The 24,242-nt window shown below is 39.5% G+C and overlaps 1 protein-coding gene and 1 long non-coding RNA gene across 18 annotated transcripts in view; one reads left to right on the forward strand and one right to left on the reverse strand.

Annotated features, from left to right (window-relative positions):
* Positions 1–21,178, reverse strand: part of yaf2 (YY1 associated factor 2) — a 174,001-nt gene extending 152,823 nt beyond the window's left edge. For 4 of the 17 annotated variants that reach the window (XM_072552585.1, XM_072552586.1, XM_072552580.1 and 1 more), the window contains exons 1-2: positions 20,792–20,929; positions 20,193–20,318 (exon numbers count right to left, since the gene is read on the reverse strand). In XM_072552585.1, the coding sequence (XP_072408686.1) occupies positions 20,193–20,318; positions 20,792–20,817 (152 nt within the window). In that variant the 5' untranslated portion in view covers positions 20,818–20,929. The other 13 variants (XM_072552579.1, XM_072552574.1, XM_072552581.1 and 10 more) reach the window with 11 other exon arrangements.
* LOC140458242 (uncharacterized) lies at positions 20,970–21,650 on the forward strand. Its single transcript, XR_011953461.1, has 2 exons — positions 20,970–21,072; positions 21,230–21,650. It is a non-coding gene; the product is annotated as an uncharacterized lncRNA (long non-coding RNA).
* The last annotated feature ends 2,592 nt before the right edge of the window (positions 21,651–24,242 follow it).

Below are 24,242 nucleotides of genomic sequence, written 5' to 3' on the forward strand. Positions count from 1 at the left end.
TCAATTTCCCGCAGACTATTAGGAGTCTATAATACAATCCCAATAAGGCAATCTTCCCTTTCTTATTTCTCAGTTCCATCCAAATAACTTCCCTGGATGTAATTCCAGGAATATCCTCCCTCAGTACAGCTGTAATGCTATCCCTTATAGAAAATGCCACTCCCCCTCTTCTCTTGCACCCCCCCCCCCCTTTCTATCTTTCCTTGAGCTTTTGTATCCTGGAACATTAAGCTACCAGTCCTGTCCATCCCTGAGCCACGTTTCTGTAATTGCTATGATATCCCAATGTTCCTCACCATGCCCCGAGTTCATCTGCCTTCCCTGTTAGGCCCCTTGCATTGAACTAAATGCAGTTTAATTTATCAGCCCTACCTTGTTCTCTATTTTGTTCCTGCCTGCCCTGACTGTTTGACTCACTAAGTTTCCCAACTGTACCAGTCTCAGGTTGATCTCTTTGCTCACTGTTTCCCTGGGTGTCATTCTAGTTTAAATCCTCTCGAGCAGCTCTAGCAAATCTCCCTGCCAGCATATTAGTCCCCTTCCAATTCAGGTGTTTCCGTCCTTCTTGTACAGGTGATTTCTACCCCAGAAGAGATTCCTATGATCCATAAACGTTAACCCTTCCCCTGTATCAGCTCCTTGGGCACGCATTCATTTGTTCTATCCTCCTCTTCGTTCCCTCTTTACCTCATAGCACCAGGAGTAATCCAGATATTACAGACTTTGAGGGCACCTTTTTTAAATTCCTGGCTATCTTTCTATATCTTCACTTCAGAATCTCATCCAGTCATTTGCTACAGCCGATTTTAGAATCAATTTTTAAAATTAATGGAAATGTTTCAGATTTGATTCTGATGAATGGTCATCAACCTGAAATGTTAAATCTGTTTCTCTATCCAGGTCCTGCTAGCTATGTTGAATATTCCAGCATTTTTAATTTTTCTTGCCAAATTCCCACATTCACATGACTTTTCAGTTTTGCTTGTTTTCTACAAGGAACTGGGCCTGGTGTTGCAGGCATGCTTAACAGACAATGTGGATTGTTTCTGTGTAATCATATTGCATGATTCTGTAACACTTCAAGTTTCACAATAATTGAGTAAGTCAACAATAAAATGAATTAGAATCATTGTACAGGTTTGACAAATTTGTCAAAGGAACTATTGGAAATAACACCGATTGTGAGCTTGCGTCAGTTTATGAAAGCTATCCACACAGTTTGGATTTCCTACCCCGTTCCCACTGTTCATGACTTTTCCTCTCCAAGTTTTATTTTATTTTGCCTCTCACCTGATCCTGAACTGCACATCCTTTCTGATTCAATACCGTACAATATGTTAACCATGTCCTGTGTCAATACACCTTTAAGAGGTGTATTTTGTCTTTTTTTTGTGAAGCGAGGTTGAGATGGAGTGTTCTGCTCCCAGTCAATACAGTACAGAGGAACCTCGATTATCCAAATACCAATTATCCGAAGGAGATCTCGAGGTCCTGATGGAAACATTACACCAAAGACGTGGTTCAACAATGATTGAGAATTTTGTTTACAGGGATTAAACATGCACTGTCTCTAAATGACTGACCTCCAGCCCTCCCTCTCTCTCTCTCTCTCTCTCTCCCCCCCCCCCCCCAAAAAAAACCATTCCCCAGATAATCTCTCCTACATTGTCCTGTACAAGGCAAACGTGGAACCTGTCAAAATGCTGCAGTAAAAAGTTGTGTGTGTGGCTGTAGTTGTGTGCGCGTGCATGTGCTATTTGGAAATTTACACCACAAAGGCAGCAGCAGCAGCAGTCTTGTTGTCCAGTCGCCCCAGAGAGGGAAGTGGTGTTGGATGGGGTTAGTAGAGTAGAATGCCAGAGGTGGGGAGGAAACTAATTTTTAAACATGTTTCATATCATCTAAAATGTTGTAAATAAATAAATGGCCCAATACCATTTATAGAGAGAAAATACTGTTCAATGTTTCATGCATACAGCTACAAAAATTACCACCCAGAATGCAAATACATACCCAGAGTATAAGGCTGCACAGGAAATATTGACTGATTTTTCTTCCTAACAAGTCTGTCTTATTTTCAAAATTCTTTGTCCTTTGTAAATTATAACCATCTGTAGTTTCTCTAATACTTCAATACTAGAACTTGGTAAAAAAAAAGAACTGATAATTTAACTTTCTGGTAAATAATCTAAGGATTTAAAAATAATTCATTCTTGGATTGTGGACACCACTGTCAAGTTTGACATTTATGGCTCACACCCAATACTAAATGACTTGCTCGGCCACATCAGAGGACAGTTAGCTGTCAACCAAACTGACGTGGAGGCTAAACTGTCAGCCAGAAAACATAAGACAACATATTCCATTCATTAAAAAATCCAACTGGCTTTATACAACAATCCCATAGCTTCATGCTCACTTTTACTAGTACTGCCTTGCATTCTTAATAGCAAGTAAGTTGGAAGTAACACAATTTGTCTACTATTCATGGATGGCAAAATGGAAAAGTTAAATTGTCAACCCATTTTTGAAGAACATAGGCAATCTTAATTTAGCAACAGACTGTCTTAGCAGCTGCATGTAGAATTTGAACACTGAGAAAACCGTGTCATAATGATGTCTGAAAAACTGATAGAATCCGCTTGAAGCATCACATTCTCTAAACTTAGCAGCACTTCTTAAAATGAATATTGACTGATTAAAAAGGCCAAGATAAATGTTCCTCAGATGATAAACAGTACCTTTGTCATTCAATCATATGGCAATGGAAAATAATCAGTGTAATTTGCCTGATAAAATGGTTGTTGATTATAAGTACGATAGCCTAAGTGATGGTGACTATCACAGCTTTTTGCTTCCAGATATTTAAAATTAAACTCAAATTCTCAGACTGCCATGGTGTAATCTAAAAGCTCACATTTGATGAATTATTAGTCCACCTCTGCATTACAAGTCCAATAACATGAACACTGCACAGCAGAACCTGTAAATTAAGTACTAGTTTTTCTTGCATGATCACACTAACTCCAAGACAGACCTTGATGGTCAATTTAGAAAGGTTAAAAGCTCTTTTGCTGAAAATAATGTCTTACAGTCTAGATCTATTACCTTTCCATCAATAAATTTTCCAAAGCCCAGTAGCATTAAAAAACTGAAGCAAAATGGTAGAGGTCCAAACTTCTGATATGGGTTTGGAGTTAAGTTTAACTCTTAAATGAAGCAACAGTTTCTCCCCATTCATCTCCCACGCTGACTGCCCATATTCACAGAAATACTGGCTGTAACAAGGTGAAAAAGATGAATTGAAAAACAGAATTAAACAGAAAGATATTGAAGCAGATTTAAAATTTTTAGAAAGTTCCATAGCCAACAAAAATAGATTTTTATCTACTTAAAGATGTAGTGGTCATTGATATTTCCCTGTTCCAAATCATGGAATACATATGGCCTAATTAATAATACTTCTAATTAAATTTACTAATGTTAGCAGTAATCGTTGAAAACTGCTTGAATGTCTGTTACAAATCTTAAACACTTTTAAGTGAAAATGGTTTAAATAGGTGACATACAATATTACTGTTGCTGTATTGAACTGGCACTATTTATGTTTCTTACTGGTTTAGTAAATGCAACTAAGCCTGTAGAATTTATGCCAAGTCAGTTAAGGTGATAAGTTGATAATCCTGATTCACAATGTAGGCACTCCAAACAAAGTCTCGTATTAAATAACTGGGATGTATAATAGGACATGAGCAATTGTGGGTCAATTGGACACATTGTGCAATATTTCTGGACTTCTCCAACTCTGCTTTAAATCATTTTTTTGGCCCCTGTGCAGGCCTTCACATAAAATTATCAAACGTTATGTTACTTTAAATAAGAATCTGATTGATCTTGTTTGAAAGTGAAAAATTGCCATTTTTAGAATCAAAATATGTCCAACGAACCAACTAATGTGAATAAAGCCAGTTAATGGCAAGAAAGGATCCAAGATATGTGGGATAAGTTGGATCAAAGAGAATCATTACTATGACTTACCTATGACATCCTGATTGTTTTGCTGTCCTGCCATAGCACGGTCTGCAGCAAAGAAATAAGAATAGAAAAGAAATACATATATGCAGTATGTCAAAGCAGAAAAGGATAGGAGAAAAAAAGCATGCACCAGGAAAAATACAAACAGAAAAATGAAGCTCTCCACAAGAGCAGTGGGAATTGGAATTGATAGCTGAAGAAATTGTACCCAGTACACCAGTTAAATGTTGCAAGAAGCATAGTGGTATCACCAGTTAACCATCATAGGTACCAAGCAAAATGCATTTTGTCAAAGTTAGAATGAAAAATACACCAAACTATATTGATGCATCTACTGCCCTGTTCTAGACATGTCCTCTTAGAGCACAGAAGGTGAGGAACATTTAGTGTATATTTTTGATTCCAAATTTCTGCAATATATATTAAACTATCACTTGTATACTTGGAATACAAATTATTTTTCACCATTGAAATGGTAGACAGACTGCAGATTCAAATCCAGGACTAATAATTCCAAATGGCCAAAACTGCCATCAAATTAAAATAATTCCAAGGTAACTTGCAAATTTATGTTAAAATGGCCACACAATTCAGTAAATTCTGTCAGCCACTGATAATGACAGTGATTTTTTTCCTTATTGAAAGATGATAGAATCTGACCTTCCATATCTGAGAGGTCAGCTTCAAAACTGTACACAAAGTAATGGCCAATGTAAAATAAAAACAGATAATTTAGGAAATTTTCAGCAGGTCAGGCAGCTCGAGTAGATGTAAATCAGTCAGAGTTTCAGATCTGTGATCCTTCATCAGAATCAGGTGAAGGGCCACAGATCAGAAATATTTATCCTAAATTTCTCTCCACTGATGCAGCCTGACCTGCCAAGAATTTCCCATTTTCTGTTTTTTTTATTGCCAGCATCTATAATACTTTGCTTTTTAAAAAAATATTAGTGACAAAATAATGGCAATTAAAGGCATTTCTTAACGTATACGTACTTGAGTTAATTCAGAGGAAATATTTAGTCAATGCAACAGAACAGCGGTACATTGCATGAAATGCTACTGCAATACTGCTGCAGTTAAATGCATTCTATCCTCCAAAATGTGGCATTGACCTTATTCATTATGCATTCTCATATGTTTTTTCCTCTCTCAAAGAAAGCAACTCATACTTGCAGAGTGTGTTCCACAGACACCAATCACTTTTCAAGACTTCAGCCAAGTAACCATCTATTAGGTACAAGGTCAGACTGGCATTGTTACCAACATATATTCCCTGCCAAAATAATGAAATAAATTATGTCTCCTGTCACTATCACAGATATCAGTGTACTTAGCATTGGCTGGTAACTTTGTCTTGTAAGGATTTGATTAGATTAGATTACATTATTTACAGTGTGGAAACAGGCCCTTCGGCCCAACAAGTCCACACCGCCCCGCCGAAGCGTAACCCACCCATACCCCTACCCCTACACCTACATCTACCCCTTACCTAACACTACGGGCAACTTAGCATGGCCAATTCACCTGACCTGCACATCTTTGGACTGTGGGAGGAAACTGGAGCACCCGGAGGAAACCCACGCAGACACGGGGAGAATGTGCAAACTCCACACAGTCAGTCGCCTGAGGCGGGAATTGAACCCGGGTCTCAGGCGCTGTGAGACAGCAGTGCTAACCACTGTGCCACCGTGTCTTCAGCATTTTATATCAGCAACTGCCTGAAGAAGAATATAAACCTACCACCCTGACCATTTGTTCATCATAGACTCTTCTCTCCAGCCCCAGCCTGACACTCTCTTCTTCATGCTGGACACCATTATTCCAGACCCCTGCACTTGATCCCCTTCATTCTAACCCAACATCGTCTTATTTCTCACAGACCAAAACTACCTTATTAAAAGGTCTTCTCTCATACCCAATGTAATGGTCAAGACCCCATACTGGAGTGACCCCAATGTGATCCACAACAGAGACATGTGATCACTTCTCTCATCCACCTAGTATCCCTTCACATCCTACTGTCCCGATTGCTCCCCAACTAGTGTCCTTAACCGTCTCCTTCATCTATGTGATGCCATTTCCACTCACTTCCCTTACACACTTAGGCATTGCTGGGGGAAAAAAAAAAGAGACAGATTTTAGAGAAGCTTTTGGCTTGCACTCATCAGGACATTTCACAAGAAAACAAATTCTAGGGGAAAGACAGAGTTATCTCTTAATGAATGTAAAATACTGACTGCTTAGAGGCATTTCCATGAAGAATCCACCATTAATGTTGTTTGACAGCTAGGCTTTGTCAAATTTTCAAAAACAAAATGATGCAGATTGAAGCCATTTGGCCCATCATGTCTGCACTGGCTCTAATATCTAGTGCTAGTCTCCTGCTTTTCCCTCCGGTTCCTACACACCATGATCCAGAAAACATCCCTGCCTTCTTGTATACCTCAATTGAACCTGCCTCCACCACAATTCTAGGTAGTGCCTTCTATAGCTTAATCACTGTTTGTGTAAAGAATTTTTTTTGTCACATCACCCTTTTCTCACTTGCACACCACATTAAGCCTATAATCCAGACAAGTAGCCAAGACAATGCCCTAAGATATGAACAAGCAATGGCTCTTTTGTTCAGTTGAAACAGGTGCAGTGTGTATTCTTTCTGCAAACAGGGTCTTGTACATAAAAACATGTAGCATCCGGCACGAGTGTGCCACACTGCAAGCCTGAGTGACTAGTCTAAATTGCTTGCCAGCTTAACTCTTCACACATTCAGAATTATCCAGCAAATGTTGCCCAATTGCTATGTTACATCTAATATTAGACAATGCGTTGGAAATTTTACAAGCACAGTCTGGTAGTGTTTGGTCAGTACCTACGGCATGCTGTTTGATATGATTCTCCAGTCTTTGGGACTTGCATAGTAGCAGTGTGAAAGAGCTCATCTGTTGCTCAAACTATTACAATACTTCACTCATCCAGGGTAATTGAAATAACCTCGGTAATCAGAGGCCTTTTTCAGGGCTAAGAGTAACCGTCTTAATGCCTTCCATGAGGTTAGGATAAGGTAGCCTCAAAATTTTGATTAACAAGTGAAGCTAGCCGTTTCACGCTGTGTTACTTTTATTGGTGGCAGACTTCCAAGGTCCATGTGAAGCAAAAATTCCAAGAAAAGGGAAGTGAATGCATTTGCATTCTGACTGGCACATGCAGAACCTTGGGAGTGTAAAGGAGACATTGGCTGCTACTATGTAGCAACATGAGCGTTTTTTGCCATCAACAGAATGCTACCACTGAGCCAAAAAGACATTTTGTTTATCATACAAGTGAGTAAGATGGTTTATGAATTTCAGTGCCAGTGTGATGCCAGATATGAAGGCTACATGTCCTGAAGCCTGGTAGATTGTATTCCTTTGATTGCTTGCAACAAGGAAGTTAAGATTATAGACTACTAGCCCATGCTTGTAAAACTCCCAACAGTGCCTAACGTTAGATGTAATTCTATAATTGGACAATATTTGCTTGATAATCCCGAAAGAGCAAGACATTTGCATGTATTGAAAGCTACATGTATTACAACACCAGGCCCTGTTCTTTCCAGACAGAATGAACACGTTCCAGCACTCCATCAATTTCACGTCAAAATAGTGTGTTAGCTGGATCTGTTCACAAGGCCCTGGTCTTTGCAGACAGAAATAATACGTGACTCAAGAAAGTCATTCACTGGTTTATTTCTTAGAGTATTGCCCTGACCAGAGTAAATTTGCTTGGATTAAACATTACAAATGCTGGTTTTCTCCGAGAATTTGTATTCTGGGAAAATATTCTGATGATTGCAAGTCAAAATGCATTTTATTTAGCCATACTCAAGTTTTGTACTATAAAAATAATATTTCCACATTTCTCTCAGAGGCTGCAAAAGTTACCCTGTGAAGTTTAAAGCCTGAAAAATAGTAGGATTGGTCACAATAAAGGGAAGAGGTTTCAATGCTGATTCACTTTGATTTGTGGCTGCATAGGTTCCTAGCCTGGATGAGGCTGCCACAGCACTGGATTTAAAAAAAAAATTGATCCAAAACCCTATTTCCAATCCTGAATGGTACATCTGGAGCCTGATTTCTAACATGTTACTCAAAAATCTCCATTGCTGACCACGTTTGATGTCACCTCCCGTTCCTGATGAAGAGTTTATTAGATTACTTAGAATGTGGAAACAGGCCCTTCAGCCCAACAAGTCCACACTGACCCTCTGAAGAGCAACCCACTCAGACCCATCCCCCGGCATTTACCCCTTCACCTAACATTATGGGCAATTTAGCATGGCCAATTCACCTTACCTGCACATTTTTGGACTGCGAGTGGAAACCGGAGCACCTGGAGGAAACCCACACGACACTGGGAGAATGTGCAAACTCCACACAGACAGTTGCCTGAGGCGGGAATTGAACCCAGGTCTCTTGCGCTGTAAGGCAACAGTGCTAACCATGGTGCCACCATGCTGCTCATAGTTTATGTTCAAAACTTGAATTCTCCTGCTCCTCAGATGCTGCCTGACCAGCTGTGCTTTTCCAGCACCACACTTTTTGACTCTGATCTCCAGCATCTCCTAGTCATCTTCCATTATGCCAATATAATGTTCAATGCCTGTTTCATTTTCTTGTCAAATGCAATAAGATTTTTTTTCTACATTACAGTTACTGAACAAGTGATTAAACATTAAAAATGCTGGTTGATGGCTCAGCACATTTAACCAGCTCATAACTTACACAAACTAAGGAAGCAGTGCCCATTGTCAATTTTGGAGTCAGTTAGCTGGATGTCTGGTTTGCAATTCCAATTGCGTGGGTTCAACTCCGCCATTGGCTGAACTCTTTCTCAACTTCTCCCCTCACGTGAGGCACGGTGGCCCTCTGGTTAAATCACCAGTCATCTTTCTCTAATAGGAGTGCAGTCCTATGATCTGTGAGGACCGAGGCAGCTTTATCTTTTTTTTCAATTATCAATCCACAGTCCATGTTGAGATAGAAGATCACAGGCAATTTCCTGGAACCTGGGTAACAATCTCCACCAGATGTGCAATTGACTGTAAAGATGAATTAACAAAAGCATCACACTCCTCTGTGATCTTCCATCCATTTATTGAATAGCTTGCTGAAGTTCAGACAAGGATCACACAAATTATGGTCTTTTCAATTACATACCCAAGAGCAACTGAAACATGTAGAAATGGGTTCTTCAACAATGAGAAAAGAGGAGATAAAATAAGTGGAAATAAAACTCTATAGGAAAACAAACCAGTACTCTGGTTAAAAAGCTCTCTACCACGGGCATGTTATCTTGATATTATAAATAAATGGCCTAACCTAAATAGCACAGTAATTATGCACTTGAGTCTTCAAATGGAGAACAAAAAAAATCAAAGATAATGGTCTTTGGAAAGTGGTACACAAAGCTATGCATAAGAACACAAGATTGAGAAACAACTAAAAATTCAAAAAGACATTGTCAAGGTTGACAGAATAAAACATTCTACTCGTTAAGCGAATTTAACTCAGTCCCAATAACGAGCAAAGTCCCAAATCCAATCCATGCTAATACTGAGTTGGCTGCTCTCACCTGGAGTGACAATGTACGAAATACAGCCTCTGTGCTAAGACTTAGGAACAAAAAAGATCAGCTAATGTGCCTGATCTTCATTGTTATCAGAAAATACACAATTGTACTAACAGAGGGACAGACTTGCCTATAATTTCCTCATTATTGCAATAAAAGATACAGCTGTCAGCATTTAGCATCAAGACACATTTGAGTAATAGTCAATTGATTCAGATATCACAAGAACCGTATCCCAGTGCCTTTATCTACATCTCCTTCTTTCTCTGCACCATTTTTGTTAGCAGAATCGTTAGTTGTCTTGGCCCTTCGAAATATTGGAAAATGATGGGAAGCAGAACAAATTACAGGGAAACAAAGAGATAACAAACTGGCAAATGTTGCCAGGAGGGCCATCAAGTTGTACTTGAAGTGTTGAATTTACTGACAACTTTTTAGAAGTATTCTGCCTTTTTTCCTCCTTTCCCTGGGCACTACATTCTCTCCTTAACCAGGTAAGTTTATCTATTATCTGTTATTCAATAGCCTTTGTTTATTCCATGTTAGAGAGGGGAGAAAGTCTTGAGTTTCCATCATGCATCATCAACCTCGAGGAAAAGGCAAAGATGGGCTGGGTGTTGGGACTTAGTGTACCAACTCAATCTGGACCAGACAGCAGCACTGATATTCATATCCAAATTGAAGAAATATGAAACAGTTAAGAAAATATTGATTTTAAGTGGCTTAAAAAGATGGCATTTTGGTTCAATTTTACATTAAGTTTGACCATCCATAAATATATGTCTTGATCGTAAGAAAACTGTGACGTGTATAAATTAGAATCAAATCTCAGAGGCCAGACATGACACCTAATTGAAATAAAAAAGTTGCTCTATTATGATAAGGAAAATTCTTCCAAATATGGCATTAATACCTAATGTTCAAAGCAAATAAAAAAGGCAAAAGGAATAAAAAGAAAGCCATTTGGCCCATCACAGAACTCCATAGAACAGTTTCAGACAACATGCAATCCAGGTATCAACAATAACTTGCGTCCAACATTTCACAAGGTCACTGTCAAATAAAGTTTGACACCAAGAAACTTAAGAGGGTTTTATGACAGGAGACCAAAAACTTCGTCAAAAGGGTAGGTTTTAAGAAACAACTTAAAAGGACAGTAGTCATTCGGGAAGTTAATTCAATGAAAGGTTATATAAAAGAGGCCAAAACTGGGAAATAAGTTTCTGGAGGGTTGCGACACTGGAAAATGTTACAGAAATAGAGAGGAGACAGAGACAAATGAAGTCATTTTAACACAAGGATTAAAATTTTCAATGTATATAGCGCAATTTTAACAGAGAAATGATCTCGTCAACAACTTCTGCATATTAGATCCATGAGCAGTAAAAAGGTGTGTTGCCTTGGAAAACAAAAAGGACAAAATTGAACAGTTCAGAAATGGAGGCTCAACAATTTTATGGAAGAGATTTTCCTTCTACAGAACTTTATTTCAGATATTCAAATGTGTTTCATAGATCCAGCTTGTATGTGTTCATTGGAAGAAAGTATATTATGCATTTTTTCCTTATTTGGATATAAATAATGAACTTCAGCAACAAATACAAATGAACTCTCTCACCTTACCATCCTGGTTTTAAACAATGCTTTCATTCCCCACATAAACTATCACTTAAGTCTCTCTAAATGATCTTAGCTGCTAATTTGTAATGAATTGCAATAGTGCTACGAACTCATTGCCACAAACATTCAGGTTCAGATAATCTTTATTCACTTTGGATGTTATAGCCAGAAAAAAGACACTTATACCTCATCATCGTCAGTTGGATTTTAACATCGACCTCCATGAGAAAGAGAGAAGCTGAGAGAAAACATACACAATCTCCCCCCCCCCCCCCCCCCCCCCTCACACACACACACACACCATGTTTAAATGCATCAGAATCCCACATTCATCACTTGACCAGTCCTCTGTACGGCAGGGCTATAACCAATAAATATCACTTGAAGCAATAAAGCTAAAATAATCAATTCCCCATTTACTAATTATTCCTTTCTTTATAGGTAGGATTTTATATTGCAATTACGTAACACAATACTACCAGTTGTCTTTATATGGAGTTTATTCTGGAGGAATTCTTAAAACTGGTAAAGTTTGCTTCTGATCTTCAATTAATGTATTAAATGGAAAACGAAAAACACACAAAATTTTACCACAAGCTTTGAAAAGAGAACCAAGTAGTATTTACAAAGACAGCCTCTGGCCACATCTGCTCAAATTGGTTTAGTAGTTATCTATATGTGCAATCTAAGGTCAAAGCTGTAATTACTGCAGACAGTAAAAATAAAGTGTTTAATGTCATAAGAATTAAGTATTAAAACAGACTTTTCAATAAGAATGAAGCAATTACTATATAAGACAGACTTAATCAAATTGGCAGCTTATTCAGCAAGAAGTTTTAAAACGAAGTGCAAAATTAAACAGCACAAAAACAAAGCAGCAGTCTTAGGACTTTTCTCCTGTTAGCTTTTACATTGACACACTGATTCATGCTGTAACACAAGTATACTCAAGCTTATAAAAAAACTCTCAACAATTCCTTTGCTCGCCTTGCCACCTTCAACCTACTTCATCCTTCAGATTCAAATGGGGCGCCAACCCAATGAAGTTATAATGTAGACAATTATTATAAAAGCAAGTCACTGCCTTGGAAGTTTCAATCTTCTGATATTGCCTCAGTAGCAACAACTTTATGGCTAAAAGTTGTTGTTGTTAATAACTGTATTTGACAAGTCTACTTTTAAACAAGAGTCATTGGGTAAAAATCATCCAATATCAAATGTCAGCTTAAATCTGTAATATTTTATAAATATTCATTGAAAAAAAAATGTACTGAACTGAAAATACACATTAACAGATCAACAGTGACATGCTGCAGTTATACAACCTATAATATATCTAGGTATGGTATATTAAAATCTGCTCATGGTGACTTTAGATCTTCACAATAAACGACTCAGAAGCTAAAATTAAAATTGCTCTAATATTTTGAGGATAAAAAGGCAATAAATCATATTGTTAAGCATTAGCAAAACTGTGAAAAATACAAGGGTTTATTGATATTTTTACAATTATGAGCATTTTTCCTTTCCAATAGTGGTTGAAAATTAATCTTTAAAAAGGCATCACAGCAATGCAACCTCAATATTTTACCTCCAACTTCAGTGCTGATGCTAACATATATTTGTTCTTAGACTGCAATACTACCTAATTTATACCACATTTCATTCAAGTCCTAACACCACATTTATGAGAAATCATTAAAATTTCAACAGTTCAGCCAGACATCATCAGTAACTCTCATGTACTTACACACTGGCCTCAGCCATAATAAACCATATTTAATACCGAACACATTATTAAATTTACCACAATTTAATTCAGAGCTCGTCATCACGCAAAATCTAACAGAATCACAATGAGCTAGATGAGGAAATTATAAAGGAAAACCTGTAGATCATAACTTGTCCTCTACTAAATCTCAATTCAAATTCCTGACAACACTGTCAATCATTTACTTATTTTGCACTCTAAGTTCAGAGATGTCAGAATTAGAGTAGAAGACTTTCACTTTGGCACCCAGTGCCAGGATCAGCAACTGCAAGAGGGTGGAAGAGAGTAAACCGGGGCAAGAGGGGTCTTTGATTATGTTGGCTGCTTTCCCGAGAACAGCAGAAGTATAGACAGAATCATTGGAAGGAAGACCGGTTTTCGTGATCGACTGTGCTGTGTTCACAACTCTAATTTCTTGCGGTGGGGCAGAACCATTACCAGACCAAGCTGTGATGCATCAGATAAGATGCTTTCCGTGGTGCATCTATTAAAATTGATAGAGTCATTCTGAACATGCCAAATTTCCTTACCATTCTGAGGAAGTAGAGGCGTTGGTGTGCTTTCTTGACTGCAGCATTGACATTGATGGACCAAAACAGATTGTTGGTGATATTTAGTCCAAGGAACTTGAAGCTCCCAATCACCTCGACCTCAGCACCTTTGATACAGACAGGGGTGTGTCTTTCACTCCACCTCCTAAAGTCAATGACCAGCTCCTTCGGTTTGCTGAATTGAGGGAGAGATTGTTGTCTTCATACCATGCCACTATCCACTCTACCTTTTTTTTGTACTCTGTCTACGGTATCACTAGCAAATTTGTAAACGCAGTTGGAGCTGAATTTGGCTACACAGCGATGGCATGGTGGCTCAGTGGTTAGCATTGTTATTGCACAGTACCAGGGACCTGGGTTTGATTCCGGCCTCGATCAACTGTCTGCATGGGGCTTGCACGCTCTCCCTGTGTCTGTGGGAGTTCCTTCCAGGTGCTCTGGTTTCTTCCCATAGTTCAAAGATGTGTAGCATGGATTGGCCATGCTAAAATTGTCCATAGTATTCAAGGATGTGTAAGCTCGGTGGGTTAGCCATGATAAATGAAGGGTTACGAGATATGGTTGGAGGATGAGTCTATGTGGGATGTCTCTGCCATTAAGACATCCTCAAAACCAGCTTGATTCAAGAAAAATCTAGTATGCTACACAAGTACAAGTTATCAAAATAAAGCAAAATCACAAGGTCGACTTTCAGCCTAAACACAGATACATTGGTAGATTGGCAGACATTTATTCTTTCCCTCTGTTCTGCCATTCACTTAGGTCACATCTTACCTGTGCATCCTAAACACTTTCTTAACTACCTATCCATATATAAGGCAAACTTCAAAGAATTGTATACGCGAACCCCTAGATCTCTCCATTTGATAACATTGCCCAAGGCCCTATGTTGAATTATACAAGTCCTACACTTGTTTGTTTTCCCAAAAATTCAGTACTTTGTATTTATCCAAATTAAACTCCATCTGCCACTCTTCACAGCCCATTGACCCAATTAATCAAGATCTCTTTTGTAATTTTAGCTAATCTTCCTCAACATCCACCATACCACCCACTCTAGTTATGATCTGCAAACTTATTAACTATGCCTCCTATATCCTCATACAAATCATTTATATAAATGATGAACAAAAGTGGACCCAGCACTGATCCCCATGGACCCGTTGGTCACAGATCTCCAGTCTGAAAAACACAATCCTCCACCACCAAACTGTCTCCTGCCTTTAGGTCAGTTTTGCATGCAATTGGTAAACTCACCCTGAATCCTATGTGATCTAACCTTTACTAATTAGTCTACCATGCAGAACCTCAGCAGAGGCTTTGCTAAAGTCCAAGTAAACAATGTCTACCGCTCTGCACTCAATCTTCTTGATTACTTCCTCAAAAAACTCAATCAAGTTCGAGAGACATGATTTCCCTTGCACAAAACCATGCTGGCTAACCCTCATCATTCCTTGCCTCCCCAAATGCATAAAAATCTTGCCTTTCAGAATCACTTCCAAAAAAAACTTACCCACCACTGAAGTCAGACTCACAGATCTATAGTTCCTAATCTTTTCCTTACATCCCTTCTTAAACAAAGGCACAAGATTAGCGACTCTCCAGCACCTCACCTGCAGTTACAGATAACACAAATATTTCTGCAAGTAGCCTGCAATTGCCTCCCTAACTTCCCACTACATCTTAGCATACACTAGCTCATGTCCTGGAGAAAGTACCCACCTTCAGATTTTCTAAGACCACCACCAATTCCTCTTATGTCATGTGAACGGTTTTCAAAATATCAGTATTTATTTCCTTGAGTTCTTGCCTTCATTTCTTTCTCCACACTAAGAATTGATGCAAAATATTCATCTAAATCTCTCCTATCTCCAGAATTCAACACAATGATGACCTTACTAATCTTTAAGGGGCCCTTACTTTCTCTCTAGTTGCTGTCTTGCTCTTAACGTACATGCAGAATCTCTGATTATCCTTAACATTTTACGCCAATCAAGACTCTCTCATATCCCCTTCTTTCCCTTCCTAATATTCATCTCTTAAAGAATGTCTCTACACTCTTTATTAGGTCCAACAGATTAATTTGAACAGAGTTTTCTTGATCTAATTTACAATTCTTTATTCTTGACTAGAACCTCAATATCTTGATTCCATACATTGTGCTCTAATCTTACCAGCCTTACCTTTCAGTCTAACAGGAACATAATGACTCTGAACTCTTGTTATCACACTCTTTAAGCCTCCCTCTTATCAATTATTGCAAACCATCTACTCCAATCAACTTTGAAAGTTCTTGTCTCATTCCATTGCCTTACAGTCAGAGCCATAGAGATGTACAGCATGGAAACAGACCGTTCAGTCCAACTCTCCCATGCCGACTAGATATCCCAACCCAATCTAGTCCCACCTGCCAGCACCTGGCCCATATCCCTCCAAACCCTTCCTATTCATATACCCATCCAAGTGACTTTTAAATGCTGCAATTGTACTAGCCTCCATCATTTCCTCTGGCAGCTCATTCCAAACACTTTTCAGCCTCTGCATGAAAAAGTTGCCCCTTAGGTCTCTTTTATATCTTTCCCCTCTCATCCTAATGCCCTCTAGTTCTGGACTTCCTGATGCCAGGGAAAGGCCTTACCTATTTATTCTATTCATGCCCCTCATGATTTTATAAACCTCTATAAGATCACCCCTCAGCCTCCAACGTTCCAGGGAAAACAGTCCTAGCCTATTCAGCCTCTCTCTATAGCTCAAACCCTCCAACCCTGGCAACATCCTTGTAGATCTTTTCTGAACTCTGTCAAGTTTCACAACATCCTTCTGATAGGAAGACGACCAGAACTGCATGCGATATTCCAACTGTGGCCTAATCAATGTCCTGTACAGCTGCAACATGACCTCCCAACTCTTGTACTCAATACTTGACCCATAAAGGAAAGCATACCAAATGCCTTCTTCACTATCCTTTCTACCTGCAACTCCACTTTCAAGGAGCTATGAACCTGCACTCCAAGGTCTCTTTGTTCAGCAACACTCCCTCAGACCTTACCGTTAAGTGTATAAGTCCAGCTAAGATTTGCTTTCCCAAAATGCAGCACCTCCTATTTATCTAAATTAAACTCCATCTGCCATTTCTCAGCCCATTGGCCCATCTGATCAAGATCGCGTTGTAATCTGAGACAACTGTCTTCGCTGTCGACTACATCTCCAATTTTGGTGTCATCAGCAAACTTACGAACTATACCTCTTGTGCTTATATCCAAATCATTTATATAAGAGATGAAAAATAGTGGACCCAGCACCGATCCTTGTGGCACTCCACTGGTCACAGGCCTTACTCCAATTAAAACAAATGTTTATAGAAGGCTTATCCTTTTATATAACTATTTTAAAATAGATAGAATTATGATCACCAAACCCAAAATGCGCCCCTGCTATCACTTCAGTCACTTGCTTGGTCTTATTGCCTAAGAGAACGGTAAGTCTTTTGATTATTCATTCATGGAACGAGGGCCTCGCTGTCTAGGCCAACATTTACTGCCCATCCCTAACTGCCCAGATGGCAGTTGTGTGTCAACCACATTACTATGGTTCTGGAGTCACATGTAGGCCAGACAAGGTAAGGATGGCAGTTTCCTTACCTGAAGGACATTAGTGAACCAGATGGGTTTTTCCAACAATTGACAGTAGATTCATGGTCATCATTCAACTCCTAATTCCAGATTTTTGTTACATTCAAATTCCAATATTTGTTGTGGCAGGATTCGAACCCAGATCCCCAGAACATGGCCTGGCTCTCTGGATTAACAGATCAGAGATAACGCCACTAGGCGATCGCCTCCCCATCTCTAATAGGAACGTGTACATATTGATAAAGAAATTTTTCTTGATCACATTTAACAAGTTCTTCACCATCCACACTTTTAACACTATAGTAGTCCCAGACAATGCTTGGAAAATTAAAATCACCTACTGTTAGAACCTTATCATTCTTACATATATCTGAGACTCTCTGCATATTTGCTCCTCAATTTCCCTGACTATTGGGGGGTGTATAGTATAATTCATGGAGGTGTCCATTTGTTTCTTTTTATTTCTAATTTCAATTATTTTTTAAGAAATATCTTCTCTCGTTACACCAGTAATGGTTTCCTTAATCAAAAATGCCACTCCCCTTCCTCTTTTGCCTCTCTTTCTATCTTTCCCATAGCGTTTGAAATCCGGAATATTGAACTGTCAGTTCTGTCCAACCTCCAGCCAAGTTTCCGTCATAGCTATGACATCCCAATCCCATGTTCCCGAACATGCCCTGAGTTCATCGGTCTTATCTGTAAGACCCCTTGCATAGAAATAAATAAATGCAGTCTAATTCTTCAGAGTTACTTCATTCTCTGGCTTGCTGTTGTCTGTTTTTCTAATTAACTTGCCGTTTTCAGATTCAACATCATCCTCATTCTATCTTACTTAACAAATTTTTAAATCATATGGTCTTAAATTTCATTCGGTCCATCAATCAATGCCTTTTGAGCTCAGGTTTTCCACTACCCTTTATATGAAAAAAATACTTATCAACTGCATTCACCAATGATCTAGCTCTAACTTTGGAATGGTAACCCTTGAAACTTCTTTATGTGGAAAGATTACGCTTTTATTCCGGACATGTCAAGAACATAGCTTCCAATTTCCCTGTCGACTCCAAGTTGATTAATGAATAGTTGAGATGCAGAGACCAGGAAGGTCTACACAGCGTTAGTCGAAATGCTGCAATTGTTTTTGCTGAATTGGGAATTGTTTGGGAAGCTATCAGCCAAGACTCTTGTTCAGTATCAGGAAAGTTTGCCTTAGTTTGTCTGTGTTGATGTGTATACAGACAAAATTGGATTTACTATGATGTAGGCAAAAAGACTGCTGAAACGCAGCATTAAGGCTCATATGTGAATAAGTGTCACTGGGGAAAGGTGCCAGAAGACAAAAAGAAATACGAACCAACAATGAATCAGCTCTTTCAAGATAATTTCTGAAGAGTCATACCAGACTTGAGACATTAACCATTTCTCTCTCTCCATAGATGCTGTGAAACCGGAGTTTCTTCAATGTTCTTAGTGTTTGTTTTAAGATACATGGAGAGAAAATGGTGAGGGCGTAGGATGCAACCTAAGTCGAATAGCATCACTGCAATCAAATTGTCTCCAATTATTTGCCTCAACTAGGTAAAGAGGTGCTTTGTGATGGACAGGCATGTCACAATTGTGAACAAGACAAACACATCCTTTACATCTGGCACTGATGATCAAGTGATCACCGCAAAAAAGTGTTCAAATTCTTGAGATTAAATTATGGGCTACTTCTGCAAAAAAAAAAGCAATAATCAAAGTGAAGTCATAAATGTGATTTCATTTGCAATTAAATTTGAATTTCCATTCAACAAAATAAAATTACAAAAGGGTGTCTAGTTATTCATTTGTAGTAGTTTTAGAAACAATACATGTCTTCCTGTGGTTTTTGGCTATTTATTTAAAACATTCAAATACTGATGCCATCAGCGGGAGAAATGGCATGCAGTTACTGAACCAAATGGTGCAAGGAAACTGATAAACACAAAGCTGAAATGACATGAGCACTGAAGCATCCAAAGTTAATGACTATGCCTAATAATAATGATTCAATTTCCTAGGAAGGTTGCCCTCCTACTTGCTTCATCTGTGAAGAAAAAAGTAGTAAGAATATTCAAGTTAATCTAAATCTTCATTATTACTTCCGACTCAGGACAAGTCCTAGTGGAAAGCCCCTCTTCACAGCTCAAACTAATGCAAATTTCTGATTACTTTATACAGTCTTGCTCAACAATGTATTTCAATGAATCATCTACTTATAAAGTAGCATTTTATTACCATTAAACTGAAGGGAGAAAATTCTTACTCCAACCAATACATATTTGGTAAAGGATACCCTGTTTTATGAAAATAACCACATATAAATATGTAACCCAATTCCATTACACCCTATTACAATTGCAACTACTGCAAAGAACATGTTCACTTGCCTCCAGGCTAAATGAAGAGTGCATGAAGTGAAGAGCCTTGGCAGGAAAAATAAAAATTAGGCAACAGAATACACTTTTGCCCCCTGGTCAATTTAAGACAAATTTATTGGTCTGAATCTATGAGTATTGCATTTTTAAAATAGCAAACAACACAGCTTTTGAAACATAATCAGATATTATTTCACTAGCTTGAATCCTTGAAGCTTTTGAAATAATTATATTCAGAGGCATAGTCTTTTTGTTTGTTCAACTACCAGTTTTTGAAAGCCAGAAATGTAACCAAGCAGCAATGATCTAAGAGCATCCCTTAAGCAGCACTGAAAATTCAATTTCATTCATAGATCTGACTGTAGGGCTTTCGATCTTCAACATTGATACTGTAGCCAAATTACTTGGAAACAGTAAGAGGACAAATGTGTCCAGGATTGCAGAAATATAGATCGCAACGACCCCCATTCCTCCGATTCTATTTCAGCTTGTGCAACATTAAATTTATTACAGTAGATAGATAGACTAGGGAAGAGATTAATTATTTTTTTAAAAAGGAAGTAGAGATACTCACCGTGTTGATGTGCCCTTCCTGACATCACACATACTGCATTTGAAAGCCTCTGCGCTGTTCTTGAACGTACAAACGCTACAGTCCCAGTATCCCTCGTCCGTGGAAGGTTTGGGCTGCCTTTTGGGTCTGTTTTGGACAACAAAAGGAACGGAAAGAGGTGATAAAAAAAATACATAGGTACACCCGGCTTATTTGGCAACTAATTTACTCCTCTTCTTTTCTCTCATTGCTTTCCCACCCCTCGCTTTCTCTCGGTCTTTCCTCCTCCCCTAAAGACCTTCCTGGCAATCGGTGTCGATCAAAAGAAAAAACAGCCAGATCCTTTGAGCGAAACTGCAGCTCCCCGTGTCAATTTCCCACGCACGCACGCACTGACTCCACTGTAACAAACCCGGCCGCCATGGCTGCTACATTGTATCGAGCTCCGCAACATTTCGCTTCCCGAACTCCCGCTCCCATTCTGCGGCCGGGCCATCTTCCAGACACACACATATACACACACTTAAAAACATTTAAAGAAAGAGAGGGGAGGGTATCCCACTTCACCCCTCCCTCCCTCGGGGGCGGTGAGGGGAGCGGAAGGTCTGAAAGTACTCTACCTGGTGGGACTCTTCTTGTCTCCCATAGCGGCTTAAATCCTCTCTTTTTATTTATTATTGTGTTATTATTATTTGAAACCGGCCTGAATGGCTCAGGGCTCCTCTACTAGCGCCTGGATTTCCCCCCTCCCTCCTCCAACACCCCCCCGCAACCCCCCCTCCTCCTCACCCCCCCACCCCCCAACCACCCCCAGCTGGCCTGTGACTCGCCTCACGTGGCGTGCCGGGGGCCAACCAGCTCGCCAGGATTTTTATGAAACAGACGCACGGAGCACAAGGCGGTAGGTTTGCAATGGACCTGGTGTTCGCTCGCACTCCAGCAGTGCCAATGGTTTCCGGGGGGGGGGGGGTGAGAATGCACAACAAAAACAAATCTTTGCTCTCATCGGTTCGATGCCTTGCTGACTCTGTTCGCAATTACTTTTCTCTTTTCCCAAGGAGGAAGCCCTGATGCTGTCCCCACCCCCTCTCCCAGCCCGTGCATGATGAAATTAAATGACATCAGCGGCCTGACTACAGGACATCCGAGGGCAGCGATGAATGGATGTGGTGGACGCGGGAGTTTGTGCTGAATTCTCAAAATTGCTTACTGTGCCTGGGGACAAAGCTGTCAGCGCGGAGTGGGAGATGGGGGCACATACGCGGCGCTAATGTTTAGCAGCTTTCATTTAAAAGGTTGGCAAAGTCTGAAGTTTGATTTACTTCTGAGTGAAATAGGTCATTTTTTTTCTAACCATGACGGGTGAGTCACGGCGCATGAATAACAATGTGGACTCCAACAATCCAATCACGTTGTCGCAAATCGAGTGATTTGTAACCGTTTAAAAATGCGGTAGAATAAACATAGAACTGTACTGTTTGCAAGCAAATCTATTGGTCATTATATTCGAATACCACAGATTAAGGTCATGCCCTTTGGTTTGCAGACGCACGTGGCTTCGGCTTGTTATTTCAGTCTTTCTCCAATATTAGGAGGATACAACAATGCGTCTGGGTACTTCAGCTTAAAGTTTGCTTTCAGCGCATGAATCCCGCATTTTTGCTCATTTACTGTGACCTGTGGTAGGTCACCTCAGCCAGGATGATTTTCACAAGTACATGACTGACATCTGTAACCCTAGCGAAGACTCAAAAGAGCGATTAAAAAAAAAGATTCCTGATCATCGTTACAAGAGCAAGCATACTGCTCAGTTGGTTTCTTGTGTGTGCTCTATCATACATGGAACCATCATTAAGAAAGTGACAACACGGCACTTAGAATATCAACGTGTTTCAATGAAGTGAAAATCCTGTTTGATACAGCTGTTGAGATTTTTAAGGCTGCAAATAGCAGGGGAGCCGAGGGGAAAACAGTGACCAAATTGTATTTGGATGTTTGTAAGAGCATTGAGAAAAGTGCCAAGTGGGACCAGAAGGTATTAACATGGAGAAAAGTCAGAGTGTAAAGGTCATTTTTGGCTTATCAGGCAGTTATTAAGAGGATGCTGCAAGGATCTGTGCTATAATTTATAGTCAAATACCAAAAATAAATGTATCAATTTTGATAACCATACAAAATTAGAAAATTGCAAATCCTATCAGATCACATGGATCAGTTTCAGCAAGGTAGAAAAACTGCAGATACAGACAGGTAGATGGATTACTGCTATGAGAGGTAGGCATGTAGCACGGGAGTCTCCTATATCCCAGTCTTAAACAAGTGTGCTGTTTTGGATACTGTAGCACTGACAGCCGGGTTTCTGGTACTGTGGCTGTCTCTACTATAAAAAGACTTTCTAGTCAGGGGCGCAGACATACATTTCTGCGGCTGACAGTGAGACATCAGAATGGTGTGTTGCCTCCCTGTTGCCAGAGTCAAAGATGTATTGGAGCGGGGAGAATATCCTGAAAGGGGAGAGTGACCAGAAGGTTGTTGTACATGTTGGTACGAACAACAGAGGTAGGGAAGGTATGAGGTTCTGCAGAGAGAATACGAAATTTAGAAATATAGAGAATTAGGCAGGAGGTTGAAAAAAATAAGACCTCGAGGAAATTACTTATGGTGACGTGTGTCAGTGAGAATAGGAATAGGAGGATAGAGCAGATGAATGCTTGGATGAGGAGCTTTGCAGGGGGCAGGGATTCACATTTTTGTATCACTGGGATCTCTTCTGGGGTAGAAGTGACTTGTATAAGGAGGATGGCTTGCACCTGAATTGCAAGGGGACCCAAAGAGAGTATGAGAAAAGAGCCAAATCGCAGGCTGGTACAGTAGAGAAGAACAACAAGTTAAATAATCAAGGCAGGCAAGAGCATAGCAGTGAACAAGGTCAACCAACTAAATTAAGTTGCATTTATTTCAATGCAAGAAGCCAGACACGTAAGGCAGATAAACTCAGGACATGGTTGGGAACAAGAAACTGGCATATCATAGTCTTAATGAAACATGGCTCAGGGACAGGCAAGACTGGCAGTTTAATGTTCCAGGGTAGAGATGCTAGAGGGAGGATAGAAAGAGGCAGGGGGTGAGAGAGATGGGGAAGTGGCATTTTTGGTTAAGAATAGCATAGCACAGCAAAACTTAGAAGGATATTCCTGGGAGAACATCCAGTGAAGTTATATTGGTGGAACTGAGAAGTAAGAAAGTGATAGTCACTTTATTGGGATTGTACCAAAAGCCCTTCAATAGTCAGTAAGAAATTGAGAAGCAAATATGTAAGGAGATCTCAGATGTTTGTAAGAATAATAGAGTTGTAACGCTAGGGGATTTTAACTTTCCAAACATTGACCGGAGTCTGACATACTGTCAAGGGCTTGGATGGTGGTGAATATGATAGGTGTTTACAGGGAAATTTTCTTATTCAGTATGTGGACCTACTAGAGGAGGAGAAAAATGTGCTCTTCTTTTGGAAAATAAGGCAGAGCCAAGTGAGCATAATTCTATTACTTTTAAAATAGTGATGGAAAGGGATAGACCTGATCTAAAAGTTAAAGCCCTAAACTGGGATAAGGTCAATTTTGATCGTGTTAGGCAGAAATTTTCAAGAGTTGATTGGGAGAGGTTATTCGCAGGGAAAGGGATGGTCAGAAAGTTGGAAGCCTTCAGAAATGAGACAGTGAGAGTTCCGAGATAGTATGTTCCTGTTGGTGCCAAAGTCAATGCTGGTCGATGAAGGGAATGCTGGATGAGTAGAGAAGTTAAGGCTCTGGTCAAGAAAAAGGGAGGCATATGTCAGGTATAGGCAGCTGAAATCAAGTGAATCCTGGAGGACTAGGGAAATCAGAACTGCAAAAAAAGGGGATGGGAGATTGGATTGTCCTTAACACTATATGCCCAACCTAAGAGATTCTACAAATATATTAAGACCAAAACAGTAACTAGGGAGAGAATTGGACTCCTTAAAGATCAACAGACAATGTATGGAATCACAGGAGATGGGTGAGATACTAAATGAGTATTTTGCATCAGTAT

Source organism: Chiloscyllium punctatum, chromosome 32 (genome assembly GCF_047496795.1).
Source record: "Chiloscyllium punctatum isolate Juve2018m chromosome 32, sChiPun1.3, whole genome shotgun sequence".
NCBI lineage: Eukaryota > Metazoa > Chordata > Chondrichthyes > Orectolobiformes > Hemiscylliidae > Chiloscyllium > Chiloscyllium punctatum.